The sequence below is a fragment of the Bufo gargarizans genome, chromosome 5, assembly GCF_014858855.1.
Source record: "Bufo gargarizans isolate SCDJY-AF-19 chromosome 5, ASM1485885v1, whole genome shotgun sequence".
Lineage (NCBI taxonomy): Eukaryota > Metazoa > Chordata > Amphibia > Anura > Bufonidae > Bufo > Bufo gargarizans.
Window position 1 is genome coordinate 418,180,410 of NC_058084.1, and position 20,059 is coordinate 418,200,468.

Below are 20,059 nucleotides of genomic sequence, written 5' to 3' on the forward strand. Positions count from 1 at the left end.
ACATGGAATAGACAACAAGACAAATGGGTACCAGCACAGAAGCAGATGCCTGGCCCCCTACCGGAATGGAAGCATGGCTGTCTCAGGCAGAGCTACACACAGACTAGAGATCCACACAGACTAGAGATCCTCCCTCCAAAGAACCCAGGGACCCTCTCATGAAGGCAGGACAAACACTGGATAGGAACAGAAGCAGAAAGGAACCACAGGCAGACAAGAACAGTCAAGGAGCAGAAGCAGTAGCCACTGCCAGGCAGGACATGGGACAGGACTACAATCAGAAGCAGTTTAGCACTGCCAGGCTATCAGATGCCGTAGAGCACTGCTAGGCGAAACAAGGAACGGACAAGGATAACAAAAACATCATACAGGACAGGTACAGATCAGACATCAAACACCATCACAGAACAGGTACCAACAACATCAAAGCAGCAACAATGCATTACCAGGTGACACCACAAACAAGGGCAGATGGCAAAGACCCCTTGGGTCAGCAGCAATGGGCTACACCCAGTAAGGCACAAGAAAGGCTGACCTCCTGGGTGAGCAGAGAGGTGCTACACCCAGCAAGACACTTAGAAAGACTGACCACAAGCCCCACAGCTCACAGGTAGAAATAGCTGCTTAATGAGGGCACCTGATACGCCACACCCAGGCACAGATCAGGGGAAGTTAACCCTACCAGAACACAGGCTGCAGTACAGGAGGTTGCCCCTGGCAACCAGCATACACGTAGTCCACCTCTGCCAGCACGCCAGAGCACAAACAACCCATGTCACAGTGACAAACAGAGAAGCATGCAATTCAGAAATTCAGACCCAGTTCACACACAAAGCCGCAGCCAGCACGCATTGCAGAACCAGCATGCATGGGGGAAAACACAGCCAGTACACAAGGCGCATGCAGCCAGTCTGCACGGCACCAGAGACATAAGCCACATAGATTCAGACACGGGAATACACAAACACAGGGCACAGTTCACACACTACACCGCAGCCAGCATGCAGTCCCACTGCTACCAGCATACACAGGTGACAGCCTACAGCCAGTACGCGAGGGAACCTGCAGCCAGCCTGCACGGCAACAGTGATAAGAACTGCACAGAGAAGCAGACACGGGGAGAGCAAAGCATTCACAGGCAGCAGTTCACAGAAGACACCGCAGCCAGCACGCAGCCCCAAGCAACCAGTCTGCATAGGAGGCAGCCTGCAGCCAGTACGCAAGAGGGCATGCAGCCAGGCTACACGGACACAACTGTTCTGCATAACATACTGAAGAACCTACGTGTTATTGATGCTGTTTGAGGAATATCTACTGACTATAATACAAGCATGTTGGTCATATACATACTCATAATTCAATTCCAGGACACCTGCATTTATTACTGGTGCTTAGACTATGGTCAATAAGATTGTCACTATAATCAGGGGCGTAACTACCATAGTTGCAGACTATGTGACTGCTATGAGGCCCAGGGCAAGAGGGGGCCCAGTCTTAATTGGAATCATCTCCTCTTCTACTGGAGGTGAAAACTTGGTCTGGACTTTACCCTCTAAGGCCCCTTTCACACGGGCGAGTATTTCGCGCGGATGCGATGCGTGAGTTGAACGCATTGCACCCGCACTGAATCCTGACCCATTCATTTCTATGAGGCTGTGCACACTTGTGAGTTGCGTGAAAATCGCAGCATGCTCCTCTTTGTGCATTTTTTCACGTAACGCAGGCCCCATAGAAATGAATGGGGTTGTGTGAAAATCGCAAGCATCCGCAAGCAAGTGCGGATGCGGTGCGATTTTCACGCACGGTTGCTAGGTGACATGGTTATAAGGGAAAATAATAGCATTCTGAATACAGAATGCATAGTACAATAGCACTGGAGGGGTTAAAAAATAATAATAATAATTTAACTCACCTTAATCCACTTGTTCACGCAGCCGGCATCTCTTCTTTCTTCATCTGTGAGCAATAGGACCTTTGATGTCACTACGCTCATCACATGATCCATCACCATGGTGATGGATCATGTGATGGACCATGTGATGAACGCAGTGACGTCATCAAAGGTCCTATTGCTCACAGATGAAGACAGAAGAGGTGTCGGCTGCGCGAACAAGTGGATTAAGGTGAGTTAAAAAAAATTTGTTTATTTTTTTAACCCCTCCAGCTCTATTTCCTATGCATTATGTATTCAGAATGCTATTAGGGGAAATAATACAATCTACACTACAACTAACCCAAACCTGAACTTCTGTAAAGAAGTTCGGGTCTGGGTACTACAGTCGGTTTTTTATCACGTGTGTGCAAAACACATCGCACCCACGTGATAAAAACTGAACATCGGAACGCAATCGCAGTCAAAACTGACTGCAACTGCGTTCCTACTCGCGCGGGTTTGCCGCAATGCACCGGGAGGCATCCGGACCTAATCCGGACACGCTCGTGTGAAAGAGGCCTTAAGCAAATGAGTAAGTAGAAAAATGACCCAAGGGTCATTGAAAAGGGTTTAGGCAGAAACCCTTCTGTCCTGTGTGGGGGGGGCCTGGTTTGATCCTTGCTATGGGGCGCTTACTTCTCTATGTATGTTCCTGACTATGATCTAAGGTGCACTACCACTACTACCATCAATCACAACATGAGATATGCCTTTATTGCTGGAGGACCACCACTAGATAAGCTACCACCAGCTAGTGGCTCCACTAAGAAACACATCTATGGTGTGAACATGGAATCTATGGATGCACTGTAAACCATAATTATTCTCGGACATATCTATCTATCTAAAGAGCCATAAAAGTATAGTATGCTCCAAAAGGTTGTTAGCAACAACTTAAGAATGACAGTGTCATTTTAGCAGATAGGAAACTGAATACAGGGCATTTAACCCCTCATTCCCTTGTGCTCTGGGGGACACTTTTGATGCTTTTGACGTCCCTTGAAACCGCAAGGGACACTTTTGACGTTTATGAAATCTCATGCTTTCCATTTGTATGAATAGGCTATATTTCTATTTGTATGAATAGGTTTTTTATGTCTTTTTAACAATACAAATTAATTTTATTTATTTTTTCATTTTTTAATAAATCAGGTTTGCATATTGGAGATGTAATTGTTGCCAGTCATCGGGGAGTGTGAGGCTATATTGCTTTGAAATAAATCTAGGCAAGCATTTGGAGCAATGAGTTAAAGGGCTGATTCTAGTTTTGTTAGAAAGAGATTGTCATGTACTATATCATGATTCCATTTTTTTACAATAATCATGGGATAAACCCTTTAAAGGGTTTGTGCAAGAATAGGAGCAAACCACCCCATTCTGCCCGATCTGCAAAGGGAGGATCGCATACTTTCTTCCCGGGGCTGGCTCCCACTGCTTTCCTGCAGGTCTGCAATGCTCCACTGCTCCATCAATGTCAACATGCATTTGTCATGATGCAAGGGGAGCTGGACACCACCACAGCCTGTGATTGGCTGCAACGATGTCAACTTCTGATTTGAGGGGTGTCAGCGCAGAATAATTTAATTCAAATAGCCTAGTTGCCTAGACTAATAAACTCCCGTTTCTGGTCTGTTAAAACATAACATTTATTTCATTTTATTTATAAAAATATATAATGGCGGGAGAACAAAGAATAGTTTAAAACTATAGGTGCGGTAGGACTTCGGTTGCTTCACCCTTATATACTACCTCCTAGCATTCGCTCATCCCACGCTTGCTTTGTCAGCAGTGAGCTTACTTTATTTGTCTATTTGAACAAATGCTGGAGATACACTTGGTCCTTCATCCTAGATCATTGCATTTGCAATCTCTTTCTCTTAGGTAATTCTCAATCACTGGTGTTGAAGCACGATTGAGTCTGCAGTTACTCCGTGCTATAACACTCGGTCCCCACCGCTCCTAATCTAAAAACTAACACATGAGCTCCCCCAACATGTTTCACCACTAGATGTGGCTTCTTCAGGGGATGGAGCTACTGTCAACCACTGTGTCAGCGCAGAGAAGCAAGTAAGTCATCTTCCCTTTTCAGGTCCAGCAGAATTGAGGGGAAGGGGGGGGGGGGGGTGTCGGTTGCTTTGCGGTTTATTGCCATGACTTTACCAAGAGAGGACACGCCTATAAACTGTGAGGTCCCACTGAAAACTATTGGAGGCAGATACAGCGTGGCCTCACAGCGGCTTTTTGGTGCAGAATCAGTGCCAAAATCCGTCAGCAAAAGCCACCGTGTGAACAGTCCCTAAGGGCCCCTTTACACTGCTCGATGGAGCAGACGATTGTCATGAAGGAAGCCTTCTTTCTCCACAATCACTTGCTCATCAGTGAAGGAGACATTTACATGCAGCAATCTCCTCCACAGTATGGGGGGACTGATCATTAATACCATCGCTCACCCCCATGAGCAGCAGAACGTGATTAGACATCATGATCTGCTTCCCACAAACCATAATTTAGGTGACCACACCAACGATCTATTACCCAATGAACGAGCGTTAGAATGGGCCGATTAATGAGTGTTTTCCGATAATCTGCTTGAATATCAGGCAGTGTAAAGAGGCCTTAAAGGGATTCCGTCACCAGGATTAACGCTATAGCGATATTTATATGTGCCCATTAGTCTCCATGCAGTGTTTAAAATGATCCCACTGTTACTGCTCTGTGTGTGTTAGATTCTTATAAAAACCGATCTCATTGATATGTAAATCACCTCTGTCAGGAGCCCAAGGGGTTGTCCCACGATATGTTGGAGCCCAGCCGCGCCCATCGATCCGGAGCCCAGCACCGCCTACCACTTAATTTATTGACTGCACAGTGGACACTGCAGTCTGCGCCTGTGCAGACTACTGGCACCGGCTTCAACGAGTCAACTGCGCATGCGCCGGCTCCCTCTGCGTGAGATTATGGCACTGAGAAGAACTGACGTCAGGGATAGTGCAGTGAATAAATTAAGTGGTAGGCGGTTCTGGGTTCCGGATCGATGGGAGCGACTGGGCTCCAGGAGATCATGGGAGAACCCCTTGGGCTCCTGACAGGTGATTTACATATCAATAAGATCGGTTTTTATACGAATCTAACAAACACAGAGCTGTAACAGTGGGATACTTTTAAACACTGCATGAAGACTAATGGGCACATATAAATATCGCTATATCGTTAATCCTGGTGACAGAATCCCTTTAAATGTCAAGATTTACATGAAACTGACTGAATGCAACAATAACTACTTCATCTAAATAAGGCAAACAAACAATGACAGCTGATCGCTCCACTTCTATGAACAGAACAGTATTCCCGCTCTGCAATGGGTTATTAGTAGCTGCTTTATAATTATTCTTTTTAGCCCTTTGCTTATTTGTGTTGGCAGATAATGGTATTAAATGGGATTTTCAAAATATTTTTACTGATGATCTATCCTTAGGAAAGGTCACCAGTATCTGATCAGTGGGGGTCCGGAACCTGGGACCCCCCGCTGATCAGCTGTTGGAGAAGCACCAGCGCTTGCAGCTTTCCCTTGGCCATGTGATGTCACGTTCATCGGTTGCATGGCCTAGGTGCATCTCAGCCCCATTGAAGTGAATGGGGTTGAGATGCAATACTATGCACAGCTGCTATCAAATGGATGGATCTGTGCCTGGTGAGCAGGGAGAAGACCGCAGCACTACTGCGAGCGCCGGTGCCTTCTCAAACAGCTGATCAGAGGAGGTCCTGGGTGTCGGACCCCCCGTAGATCAGATACCGATGACCTATCCAGACAATAGGTGATCAGTAAAAACATCTTGGAAAACCACTTTAATGCCAACAATTAGGGTGATGAATATCAACTTAGAACAGCTTCTCCTTGTGAGCTGGACTGAAATGCGTTGGTAAGCAGCTCTGTGTTGCATCAAAGGGATTCCGTACTGAGAACTAAATATTTAATTCTAGTTCTCTAGGAACCAGAAATATAAAAATCTGAAATGTATTTTATGGTATGGTTCTTATGTATTGAGCAGGGTTACATAAACTATTATTAGAGGGAATGTGAGACCCAATGCCTTGCTTGATATACTGTACAACAGTACCATGTGGAGGGAGCCCTGGGTAAACCTGCGAATTATTGTAAACTATCGGCAACTACATTGTGGTATTTCTGTATATTATTCATGAGACTTTGAGAAAAGTCTATAGTTCTTCGGTTGTCTCCCCTTATAAAGTCCAACTAAATAACTGCCAAATCAACCTCAATATCCTGCAATAAGTTACAAACATGTGAAGTAATACAACAGCTACAAGCATCCACATATCCCGCCGTCAGTTGTCTTTTATTATTCCCTTTCTGCTGTTGTGCGAAGGCTGGAGGGCTTCCAGCAAAAACACTTAAAGGGAGACACCAGTAACACATCATTTATAGATTTCTATATTTAAATATTAATTTACTCTGTGTTGCATTTTATGGGTCATATGATTTTACTTATGAAATAGTAGAATATATTCAGTCTTTGAACTGAAATGCAGGACCCCTGATGCAATTCCTAGACATTGATATGGGAAGATGCTGTCATTTTTTGGCAGGATCCGCAGACAACCTAATGCTTGTAAAGGCTTATAGACCACCTCTGGGGGGAAGTAATAACTGCTAGCAACATGACAAAAAAAGATTTCAGAAGTCTATACAGAGCAGTACAATCAATTTCTGTCAATCCACTGCAATCTAGAAGGTTTATTTCAACAATAAAGGTCAATGAACAGCTGGAAAATAGATTCAAGGTAAAATGTAACTTTTAGAGCACATTGGAAACCATACATGTCATTAGAAATCAAAGAGCAAGTCATTTTACCTGTAGCAACAGGAGGCACTGTAGCACAACGTTAAATAGGGTTCCTACAGCTTTGTACTTTGGAGCTATGGTGCGCCATATAGTGCCATATATTATGGTGTTACTTTCCCCAGGATCCCCACAATCAGATTCATATAGAAACTAATCGGAAAAAAAACATTGTACCTTGATGAAGTCACTGTTGTGGAACAGTAGGAACCAGTAAAGGACTATGGGAGGTTTGTTACACCTCCGCAAAGCATGATGGAGATTGTACAGTACCATGAAAACTTGGGACCTACAATTTCCATGAGTTGTGCAAACAGGTCTACTGCTTTAATTGTATCTTTGATAAGGACATGTTTCAAAATTAGACACAAGTGAATCCATTCTAAACCAATAAAATTTGACCCAAATTTTGAGTTGCATCTGAATTCATATTTTTGGTGATTTGAATCCGATACATTTTAGTAGAGAGTGACAGAGAGAGAAGAGAGAAGAAAAAAAGAAAAAAGAAATAAAACTGTGAAAGGTTCGGAGACCTCAGAGTGCCATGCACAAATTTCCAGGCCAATTGAACACTTTAATTTGGGCAAAATCCATTCAGACCTGAATCAAATCTGTCGACCAATTTGGCAGAATCGAACCTGAACAGAATTTTGAGCAATTTGCTCATCTCTATTCAAAATGCTCCAATAATGCTTGTGTCTGCTCTTTATACAAAAATGCTAATTCCACAATGGAAAAAAAACTGAATTATAAAATAATTTGAATAATTATTATTTCTGTACCTGCCAGAAATCAGCCACAGTTGATGGGAGTGGTCCTTGAGTTGCAATATAAGCCGGGTTTCTGGGGTCATGGTCCATCTGCAAAAGAAGAATTGATACATTAACTAACATGATGGAAAATAAAATTAAGAATGAATTCATGACATAGAATTTATCAGATACAGAGAAACAGTACTGAAAATCTTCTGTGTATGAACTAGGGGAATCATAGCTGATCTTCCGTGGTGTCAGCATAAGTGCTATCTATCATTTAGGGAATAAGGTTGTATATTTCTGTCTAAGGCCGGACATACACTGTAGATAGCTCACAGATATCTCTTCGGGCTTGCCACCACTATCCATACATGTGCAGAATCCGCATGTGATCTGAATAGGAAGAGGGGAATAAACCACTGCCATAAACCTCTGGTGGCTTATCTCCCTGAGAACTAAAGCATCGAGCACCTTGAAATCCAGCATCTACCATTAACGAGAGTTAGGAGACTGCCTTACAGATAAGATGGACAGCTGATCACTCGGAAATTGGCAGATTTGGCTTATAATCAATCAAATGTTTATGGCTATCTTAAGAGTGACTGTATGGTTTCTGTTCTGGTCCCAAGCTCAGATTGGTACCAAGTTCAGTTGTTTGACAGCCGAGAAGCTGGAGCTTCACAACATCTGGACGCAACCTTGGACTGATTCCCACAGACTTAAAAAGGCGTATCTACACTCTGAAATGCGTTGTCATAGGGATGTTAAATAATAAAGATGTTTTTTGACACAAACGTCTCGGTCGTGTTTGCGCTGAAAGATGTCCATTTGAAGTCCTTTCAACTGCTGAACCCCTCAAGCTCAGATTGATCAGAGCTCTTCCTTATAAGAAACTGCCCTGGAATTCTCTATCCACAAGCACTACAATATTACCAAGGGGGGCTTCGAGACTCATATCACCTTTCAGTTTTTTTAAGTAGAGAAGATGAGAGAGTAGGAGGAGGGAGACATACATCAGACACTCCTGTCCTGAGGTTGGGTTGTATAGTTGAGTCTAGTTTATTAATTGCTATATTTTTGCTCTCCACTGATCATTCTCTCATCTCCAATAATTGGTTGAAAATAACATAATACAGTGATTTTTATTTTTGAGAAGCGTGGACTTAGAATAAAAAATCTAATTTTTTCTCCTTTGCAAATTTTTATATTTACTGTCAATAAACTTCCCAGATCTAGAAAAATATCTCTAGTTCATATATACTTGTATAGCGAATGAAATACACAAGCTGGCATTGCCTCAACAGCGCTTTCAAGTTTCCTGGAGAATTCAATTTGTAACCTATCAGGTAATACGTTTTTGCTGCTTGGAAGAACATTCTTGATTTATTCTGTAATTGAAATGATATACTGGACTGCTATATAGTCGACCATGAGCTGCAATGTATAAAGAAACAGAATAATGTTATGGAAAATCACAAGACTGATGTCTCTCTATCCAGGAATAAGTGCAGCTTATAGGTTTCATACTGTACATTTACATCCCATTGTCACTAGTATTTTGACTTACAAAAAAAATAAACACACTAAAAACACTATTTCGCCTCCAATGAATAAAGGGTCTCTGCTAGAGATGAGCGAATTTCTTTTAAAGTTCGGCTAATTCCCAGAATTTCACCAAAAAATTTAGCTTCGTGACGAATTAGTAGCGGGTGCAGTGACAGGGAGCTGCGATAGCGCCGCCCCCGTCATTGTACCCCTCAGATGCTGCATTCATACATGATCGCGGCATCTGAGTGTAAAATTAACAATAAAAAAAATTTCATTAAACTTACCACCTCCATTTGCTCACGACAGGACGGCCACCGCTAACTTGCTTGAAGATCTCTGCCAAAATCCTTTGCGGTGCAAGAATAGGTCATCATGATGATGTAATCTCTCGCCCCACAGGATTTCGGACGAGATCTTCAAGCAAGATGGAGGTTGGTGGCCCGTCGCGAGCAAATGGAGGAGGTAGGTTTGAATTATTTTTTTTTAAACACTATTTCAGGTTAAATCGATTGGCTGACACGAAGCACGAGCAAATTCGGCTTCTAGGCAAATCGAATGTATTTATCCTGAAATTCGGATCGACTTCCACTTAGTGGGATTCGATTCACTCATCTCTAGTCTCTGCGTGTTCCTGTTCACGGGCTGCAGTTTGCCTTAAAAGCAGCTTTAGGATAATTATCTGGAACTGCTCCGTCAAAGAAAATACGGCTGCCAAGCACGGCAACGTGCAAGCAAAAGTACATGTATTAACATGGCTTGGGTGGTGCCGCCGTAGTGTAGATCTATGATTACAGAGTTAGATGGCGGTAATGCAGCGGCATTTCAACATTTGTATTACAGCTGCCAAGCTGGCACCCCGTGTGCTTCTAGATCATCATGGACCCTATGCTAAGCTCAGGTCTGGGTATTATGGCTGTTATATGGACACTTCATCCATTCACTGCTATGGACATATGTCATACGTCAAGGCTGTATTATATGAAACTGGCCTTACATCTAAGCTACACATGTTTGTGTAAATGCCTCTGAGGGCAAAATAGTTATCCCAGTGAGTGTGGAGGCTCAGTGATCAGCACTGTTGTCCTTGTAGTCCTGGTGGTCTAATATGACCAAAGGACACTACAGGGGCGTAGCTAAAGGCTCATGGGCCTGGGTGCAAGAGTTCACCTTGGGCCCCACTTCCCTCAATGCTTTGTGGCCATGGGCAGGGAAGCACATAGCCTTCATGCTGCTGGAGGCAAAAATTGAAACATCACACCCCTCCCCAAGCCAAATCCTTGACCTAACCCCCTTCTCTCCAGCCATAGGTGTAACCTGACCAGCATGCACTTTCTATAATACCAGTGTCTTCCTATGTGGCACAATGGTCTTTGCCCCCTCAGTAGCGACTGCTGCCTCTGCACCCCCTATAGCTACGCTCCTGAAAGGCAGCATCTGTATGGAATTTGTGTGATCTCTTCATGTTTGTGTGGATGTTCCTTGGTTGTCCTTTCAGTACCCCCATCATAGAGCACTACAGACAGCCTGACTTCAGTCGAAAATGGCTGTTTATAAAAAGAGTCCCCATATTATATCAAAAAGTCATAATCATGGGTCTACCTCTGTATTACCATACAGTCCAGATGCTGGTTGGATGGTCGGTAGAAACAGGGATGTTCACAGATCTCATAGGGTCTCATCAAAACTTAGTAAGCCCCCTGCCCCACTTCATATTTCTGATGATTTAAAAAAAAAATATATTAAGCAGAAGAAATTTTAATAAAGTTCAACCATATTTACCAACCTATTTACACTGGACAACTGGCATAAATACATTGCTAAATCTCAGATAATATATTACAATAATGGCTGCCTTCAGCCACCACCAGGGGGAGCTCATTGCATAGGAATTTATAGAGCTATTATTGACAACAAAGGAAGACAGTATGAGGTCCAGAACACTCTGGATAAGGTTTTCATTAAGAATATCTCAGTACTTTCCCTCAACCCTGGCCAGTCCCCCTGTCCCAGCTGCTGAAAAACATCCCCACCAGGCTTCACAGTAGGGATGGTATTGGACAGGTGTTGAGAAATGCCTGGTTTCCTGCAGACATGACTCTTAGAATTGAGCCAGAAAGTTCAAACTTGCTTTCATCAGAGTATCTTGCTTCTCACAGTCCGAGAGTCCTTTAGGTGCTTTTTAATGCTAATTTTCATGTGTCTTTTACTGCAATGGGAACCCATGATTTCTGTGTGTGTCCCTGGTTTTGGAAACTGTGAATCTTAAAGGGGTTATTCAGGAAAAGATATTTATGACTTATCCTCTGGATAGGTCATCAGTATTAGTTCTGCCAGGGTGTAACACCCGGGAACCCCGCCTATCAGCTGTTAGAAGAAGCCTTGAGCTCCGCAGCCTTTTCCTGCGCCAGTGACATCACTGTACATTGGTCACATGGCCAAATTAAGGGCTCTTTCACATCTGCGTTCTTTTCTTCCGGCATAGAGTTCCGTCGTCGGGGCTCTATGCCGGAAGAATCCTGATCAGTTTTATCCTAATGCATTCTGAATGGAGTGAAATCCGTTCAGGATGCATCAGGATGTCTTCAGTTCCGGACCGGAACGTTTTTTGGCCAGAGAAAATACCGCAGCATGCTGCGCTTTTTGCTCCGGCCAAAAATCCTGAAGACTTGCCGCAAGGCCGGATCCGGAATGAATGCCCATTGAAAGGCATTGATCCGGATCCGGCCTTAAGCTAAATGTCGTTTCGGCGCATTGCCGGATACGACGTTTAGCTTTTTCTGAATGGTTACCATGGCTGCCGGGACGCTAAAGTCCTGGCAGCCATGGTAAAGTGTAGTGGGGAGCGGGGGAGCAGCATACTTACCGTCCGTGCGGCTCCCGGGGCGCTTCAGAGTGACGTCAGGGCGCCCCAAGTGCATGGATCACGTGATCGCATGGCACGTCATCCATGCGCATGGGGCGCTCTGACTGTCACTCTGGAGCGCCCCGGGAGCCGCGCGGACTGTAAGTATACCGCTCCCCCGCTCCCCGCTCCTACTATGGCAACCAGGACTTTAATAGCGTCCTGGCTGCCATAGTAACACTGAAAGCATTTTGAAGACGGATCCGTCTTCAAATGCTTTCAGTACACTTGCGTTTTTCCGGCTCCGGCGTGTAATTCCGGCAAGTGGAGTATACGCCGGATCCGGACAACGCAAGTGTGAAAGAGGCCTAAAGCTCAGCCCCATTCAAGTCAATGGGGCTGAGCTGCAATACCAAGCATTGCCAGTGTACGATGTACAGCGCTGTCCTTGGAAAGCTGCCGGGAGCCTGGGATCACTCACCAGACCTTCGGTGAGGGCAGTAGCTCTCTGAAACAGCTGATCAGTGGGGTGCCCCCTGCTGATATGATGACCGATACTGAGGATAAGGGCGATAACGTGTGATGCCCGTTGCCGTATTGCGGACCGCATTTGCGGATCCAAAATACATGGGCACCGTTCCGTGCCCATTCCGCATCACAGATCCGGAGATGCGGAACTGAAGAACGGAACACTACGGAAGAACTTGCTCTATCTTTTTGCGGAACGGAAGGACTGCGGACCCATTCAAGTGAATGGGTCTGCGATCCCCATGCACCTGCCACATGGACGGTGCCCGTGCATTGCGGACCGCAATTTGCAGTTCACAGCACGGCACGGGCTTCACACGGTCGTGTGAACGAGCCCCAAGTCATCATTATCTTTTCGAGTATAAACCCTTTAAACCTGAAAAATCCGCTCATCCATCTCCACTTCCAAGTTAGTAGGCAATAGGTGAACTTCTATTGTGTCACATCCTACACAATGTGCATAGCTTAGCTGTAATTATATTTAGTTCTCGTAAGCAGATGGCATATTTCCTTGTTCTTCATCATTATGTTTGCCACGTTCCAAAAAGCGGTTTTCTGACAGTAGCTGATTACCGCTAAAAGGCGACGAATGGCCTGTTTCTGATGTAACAGATAGCTGAGCTCCCTGACAGCGGTGCTCAAATCAGCATTGATTCTCTCTGCTTCTGTCTAGCAGACCACGAATGGCTGTCTCTCTACCTAACACAGCCGCTCTTTACATTTATATCATTTAAATGACAGCATAATGCCATTTCTACGAGGAAACATATGTTCCTTATATGTACTTTGTACAAAAAAAAACCTGAATGTGTGTATTCAGAAAATGTATGTACAGCACAGCATGTCTTGTTTTGAGCAATATGGCGGTATGTTTTTCAAGTGATAATACTTATTCACTGAAAACTGTCCCCCTGAATATTAACAATACCGCGCATAAAGGCGTGCATTGGCGTATCATAAAGATATGGCAATTATTATAATTTTTTTTTGCAAATGCCAGTTCTCTGCCGGCCTCACCACTTTGCCATATAGGGGGCGTGGTGAGGGCGGTGCGTGTGTGCTCTGATGCAGTTTTCAGTTCAGGCACACAGACTGGCGGATGCTGTGCCTAATTTATGATGAGACACACGCGACATCATAAATCAGGTGCAGCATCCTGCAGTGGGCCTGGCTATCATAGCCCGATGTATGCCACTGGGCTACAATAAATCTGCCCATTTTACTTTTTCCACATTTTGTTATGTTATAGTGTTATGCTAAAAATTTAAATAAAATAAAAAAGTTTCCCCCATTAATCTGCACTCAATCCCCCTTAATAAAAAATGAAAACTGAATTTTAGAAAGTCTGCAAAGAATAAACTACATTTTTTAATGCACATAAGTATTCAGACCCTTTGCTATGACACTTGAAATGTAGCTCTGGGGGCCTCCTCTTTCTATTGATTATCTTTGAGATGTTTCTACACCTTCATTGGAGTCAACCTTTGGTAAATTCAGTTTACTGGACTGGACATGATTTGGAAACACATAACCCTGTCTATATAGAGTCTCACAGCTGACAATGCATATCAGAGCAAATACCAAGCCATGAGAAGAAAGGAACTGCCTGTAGAGCTCAGAGGCTGAATTGTGTACAGATCTGTAGAAGGGTACAAAAATGTTCTGCGGCAATGAAAGTTCTCAAGAGAACAGTAGTCTCCAAAATGTTTAAATGGAAGGCATTTGGAACAACCAGGACTCTTCCTCAATCTGTCTGCTCCATGAAACCAAGTAATTGGTAGGAAGTGCCTTGGTAAGAGAGGTGACCAAGAATCCTGAACTCCACAGATCCTATGCGCACAGGGAGGAAACTTCCAGAATGTCAACCATCACTGCAGTAATCAGTGAGGAATCCAGTGAGCACTGAAGAATCCAGGCACTACCCAATACTATCCCTACAGTGAAGCATGGTGGTGGCAAAATCATACTGTGGGAGTGTTGTTCAGCAGCTGGGACGGAAATATGGTAAAAAAAATAACTTAAAAAAAAAAAATTAGCACAAGGGCCCAATCATAACACAATGTGAAAAAAGGGAAAAGTTCTGAAGTAAGGATGAGCAAACTGGTTCTACAGGTCAAACCTGCATTTTTTTGTGATTAGTTTCAGGCAAAGTAGGGAAACAGTAAGAAAAACACAGCAGCATATGAGTACTGCATTATTTTTACACACAAAATTGGCAGAAATGCCTTCCTGCCTTTTAAACATGCTTATGTATCAAAGCAAGAAAAATAGCTAAGTCAACCTCACATCTGCAAGTAGTTTTTCAGGACAAAAGCCCTTAATTAGAAAAAAAAAAACTGATGAGAACCACATTTCTAGGTGTAAGGCCTTAATTGGAACCTCTGGGTGGGTGCTATTTCTATTATGGAGACCAGTTGATACACGTGATAACTATTGTAGGCTAGAAAATGCTCCTCTTGATTTCTGTGTAAAACATATGCAAATTATCATGTCTAACATCTGCCATGTCAGATAGGTTTAGGAAGACTAATTTGAATATCTTTCCCAGCAACCCAGAGGGGCATCACCTAGCCTATAATACTGTGCACATGTACTCGACGTACCAGGCACATCACCTGGACTACAATACTGCGCACACATACTCGGCTACTTCGCATTGTAGGGTCTACAAAACTAAGCACACATACTCGGCGTACCATGGGCTCTCTATATTGAAAAAGAGTACCACTTAGGCAACTCATATATTATTGAGAAACATATATTGCTGTACTAGGTTCTCTCACTCTTTCTGGCTCGGGATGAATTGATTTGTGCCCGGACCAAATTTTCAACTTCAAACAAAATGAATTTTGTCCTGTTCACTCATCTCTAGTCTGAAGACTTTCCAAATGCCCTATATATATATAATTTATATACAAAAATGTGTTTATTGCAATTTATTTTGAACCATAGATTTTTTGTAATTACTAAACATAATTAAACTTTTGACGTTAACCTTTAAAAAACTTAGTGTTCTGGCATATATAGATATGTATCTGTTCAGATATCAGTACGTTATGCATGGGACGTTAGGCATGTGGCTTAACTGGTAAGGTTTCTGCCCCCTGTATGGCAAGTCCTTGGTTCAAGACCCAAGCAAGACAATCTGGGAGTAAAAACTTAAAGGTTATACAGGGTTGTCCTCAAGCACCCTCAGAATGCTGGAGGCACATCTTCCTTCATGTCAGAATGACAAGTCTAGGTCTACTTATAGATGAGCTGAAAGTGGCCTCTGAAATAGTGAGGAGCTGAACTGTAACCCCAACCTGGCAGGCCTCATACCAACCGCCTGGTCTGCCTCCACTGGGTATCAATGTTTTTTGGGGTCATTCAATTCACTCATTTCTATTAGCATAAGACAACATTCAGTAAAGTTTTTATATCCAGCACCAGTTACAGGAGTAAAACTTCACTTTTATCAAATATATTTAAAGCCAGGCTGTTACTTATAGGAAATGGATACGAGCCCTGGGTATGAAATGCATCAGCTGGAAGGCACAAAGCTTCATCCCTTTTACTGGCACCGGATAAATGAATTTTATTGGATAGGTGATAAGATGCCATTCCAGGAATACCCCATAAATGTCATCTAGGTTAGCAGAAAAACCCTGGCAGAAAACAACCTGGCAGGAGAAATGAATGACCCAGGCAAGTAATAAAATATCATTCATTATGAATCCATATTTGAAAGTTGAAAAACACAAGGGTCAGATCTATAAACATATGTTATACCTTTAGGCAATCAATTTACTCTGACCTGCTGCCATTTTTGATGTATGAGGTATTTTCCATGAAAATAAAGAAGAATCTAATTTATGACCTACTCATGGGTAACCAACTAGTAACACGAAAATGAATAAGCCATTGATTGCCTTTCATTTTGCATAAAGCTATGGTTCCCTCAAGCAACACCAACAATAACTCATGTAGACCTAGGTTCCCTATTCTCGAGGCTTGGTCTAAAGAGATAAATATGTTCTCTGAGAACACAAAGACCCAAAATATGACCATCTATTCTCAAAAAGGTAACTTAGCAGCAATGTTATCATACAAGAAGTCAGGGCGCTTAACCGTCTTCTAGCTTAGCTAGCAAAATGAGGAGACTGAATAGTTCCTTACGGTTAGAAAACCAAATTTTCCTTATTTCTCTGTCTACCTTTATAAAATCTTGCACACTAACGTATTTTCATTCCATTTCCATCCCTTTTTTTTGCAGACCGTATATGGAACCATTCATTTCAATGGGTCTGCAAAAAAAAAGGAAGGTACTCCATGTGCATTCCATTTCCGTATTTCCGTTCCGCTAAAAATTAGAACATGTCCTATTATTGTCCGCATTACGGACAAGGATAATACTGTTCTATCAGGGGTCAGCTGTTCCAATCCGCAAAATACGGAATGCACACGGATGTCATCCGTATTTTTTGCAGATCCGTTTTTTGCGGACCACAAAAGGTGGATAAACCTGCTCATTTCCATCCTTCAGCTTCCACTAAGCGTTTCTACTGTTACAGGGAGAGAGCTGCAGCAGAAAGGATACACACCCTGAGAAAGGACACTCCCACTGAGCTGTGATAGGGAGAGAACTACAGCAAAAAGGAAACACCCCATGAGCTGCCAGCCTGAAATAAATCAGAGCAATTAATGGGGAGCTATTGGGATCCAAGTGAGGCACAGGACTGGGATAACCTCTTAAATTTGAATTTTCTTGCACTTAATGGGATCAAAGAATCATAGAAAATGCTCAAAAATATCTCAGCACTTCCTCCTTTCATCTCTTCCTTTACCTAGGTCCAATTTTAGCTCATGTTACCATTAAAACTGAAAAAATATATAAAGAAATCTTCTCAATGTGTCCCAAGGGGTCAGCCATGTCTCCCCTCCTCCTCTGTGTCTAGTTGTAAGACAACTGGCTGAAGTAGACCCCCCTCCCCCGTCTGCATTTTAAACCCTGCTCCCTTTTATTTATAAGCCCTGTCCTTCAGCAAGTCTCCAGATGAAAATGGAAGATATCAGTAGGAGATTAACCCCTGTGCTCTCTGCCAGATTTCTACAAGACTGGTTGTTTCTGGAACATTCAGAAAATGCTGCAAACTAACAAACCGTGCGGGAGACGATATTTCTTGTTTTCTCCAGACATCCCTTTGAATGCTCAGTAGGAGTAGGGATACAATCTGCTGGCTCACCTGCATATATGTGAATAGCCTTTCATCAGGGACATTGCTAGGCCAGAAACATCTGAGACCAAGGTCCGGAGACTAACCGTCCTCTAGATGGCATTACAGTTGAATACTGTGTGTAGCGGGACACAGGAGCCAAAGTCTCTCTGCCCCACTCTAACAGGCCACAGGCCACTAGGCCTGAAGCCAATAATGGGAACGCTGCACCATGACATCATTGTAACCACCCTCGCTAGGATGCAGGCAGGAAGAGACTTATGGCCTGCCATTGCAGATGATTTGTCCCTATGGCTTCTACTATTGGCTGACTACTACTGGGGTGCTAAAAGGGTCAGGGGCTGTATAATTACTGGGGTTCTACACAGGGTCAGGGGCTGTATAACTACTGGGGTGCTAAAAGGGTCAGGGGCTGTATAATTACTGGGGTTCTACACAGGGTCAGGGGCTGTGTAACTACTGGAGTTTTACATGGGGTCAGGGGCTGTATAACTTTTGGGGTTTTACATGGGGTCAGGGGCTGTATAACTACTGGAGTTTTACATGGGGTCAGGGGCTGTATAACTACTGGAGTTTTACATGGGGTCAGGGGCTGTATAACTACTGGAGTTTTACATGGGGTCAGGGGCTGTATAACTACTGGGGTTTTACACGGGGTCAGGGGCTGTATAACTACTGGCGTTTTACATGGGGTCAGGGGCTGTATAACTACTGGAGTTTTACATGGGGTCAGGGGCTGTATAACTACTGGAGTTTTACACGGGGTGAGAGGCTGTATAACTACTGGGGTTTTACACGGGGTCAGGGGCTGTATAACTACTGGGGTTTTAGACGGGGTCAGGGGCTGTATAACTACTGAGGTTTTAGACGGGGTCAGGGGCTGTATAACTACTGGGGTTTTAGACGGGGTCAGGGGCTGTATAACTACTGGGGTTTTAGACGGGGTCAGAGGCTGTATAACTACTGGAGCACTATAGGAATCAGGGTCTGTATGACTACTGGGGCGCTATAGGTGTCAGAAGCTGTATAACTACTGGGACACCATAGGGGTCAGGGGCTGTATAATTTCTGGAGCGCTATAGGGATCAGGGTCTGTATGACTACTTGGGAGCTACTGAGGTCAGGGTAAGTATAGCTACTGGGGCTTTATAGGGTGTCTGGACTGTATGACTTGGGGAGCAATAGGGGTCAGGGGCTGTATAACTACTGGAGAGCTATAGGGGTGATTATAACTACAGAGGCATGACAAGGAGAAACTATAGGGGCATTTTAACTATTGGGGGAAGTACTGGGGCATTTTAACTACTGGGGGCACTATAAAAGGCATTTTAAGCAATGGGAGCACTACAGGGGAGTCTTATTACTACTGAGGGCACTGTATAGGGGTCTTAATACTACTGAGGACTCTATAAGGGCCTTATTACTGGGCTCAATGCGAGGGGGCTTTATTAATACTGGGCGCACTACAGAGGGGCTTTATTACTATGGGGGCACTATAGGAGGCTTAATTTCTACTGGGGGAACTATGGTGGACATTATTATTGAGCACACTGGATGGCACTACTACGAAGGGGGCACTCTTGGGGAGCATTATCACTATTTGGGGCATAGTGGGGGTATTATGGGACTTTTGGGAGCACAGGGGAAACAGTATTGGGGTAGCAGCAGGATAACGCTGTTGGGACACCGGGGTGAGGAGGATGATGGAAAAGTGAGGAACCTAAGTTGTCTGGGTGGCAATCTCTGCAGAGAGAAAAAGAGGTGGGTAGAATAAGTCATCATGGCCAAATGGAGAAGATGTCAGAGAACATCTACATCAGAGGAGATGCCACCTGAGAGGTACTAGAACCGAGCAGTGTATAATGTGATGGAAAAATGAATCCAGGCAGCAAAGGAGACAATATGGACAATCACAATACATTAGTAAGGGCCTTGTATTACCTTTCTCTACATGATAAATGCCATTTGCTGAAGTGAGAAAACCCCTTTAAAGCAAAAGTGTATGAGGAGAGATAGAGCTATGAAAGTTCATCCGTGAAATACTGAAAATTCTATATTAATGAGCAAAATGTATTTAACACCCATTTATGAAGCGATCACCCACAGCCACAATAAATAAAGGTAAATTGGGTTTATAAAAACCCAGAGGAGTATAAATCAGCGATAAATGTGTGACTCAAGTGGTTTCCTAGAAGCACAGTAAAGTAAAATCAATTTGGGAATCAATGGCCATTCAATAAGATGCTCATCAATAGTTCTTTATGTGGAAGTGAATGAAATAGGGCTGCTCGTTTAATCCATTAAGTGCTCTGATTAACACACAAATAAATGTCATCCTTGCGGTGCTGGAATAGTAGAAGGAGAACGTCTGTGCA

At 43.6% G+C, this 20,059-nt stretch overlaps 1 protein-coding gene across 1 annotated transcript in view; it reads right to left on the bottom strand.

The window, feature by feature from the left end:
- The window catches only part of PTPRN2 (protein tyrosine phosphatase receptor type N2), a 1,552,619-nt gene that overhangs the window by 35,047 nt on the left and 1,497,513 nt on the right, over nt 1–20,059 (bottom strand). The window contains exon 17 of the mRNA XM_044294005.1: nt 7,578–7,655. Coding sequence (XP_044149940.1) covers nt 7,578–7,655 — 78 coding nt within the window. The remainder of the gene's footprint in view (nt 1–7,577; nt 7,656–20,059) is intronic.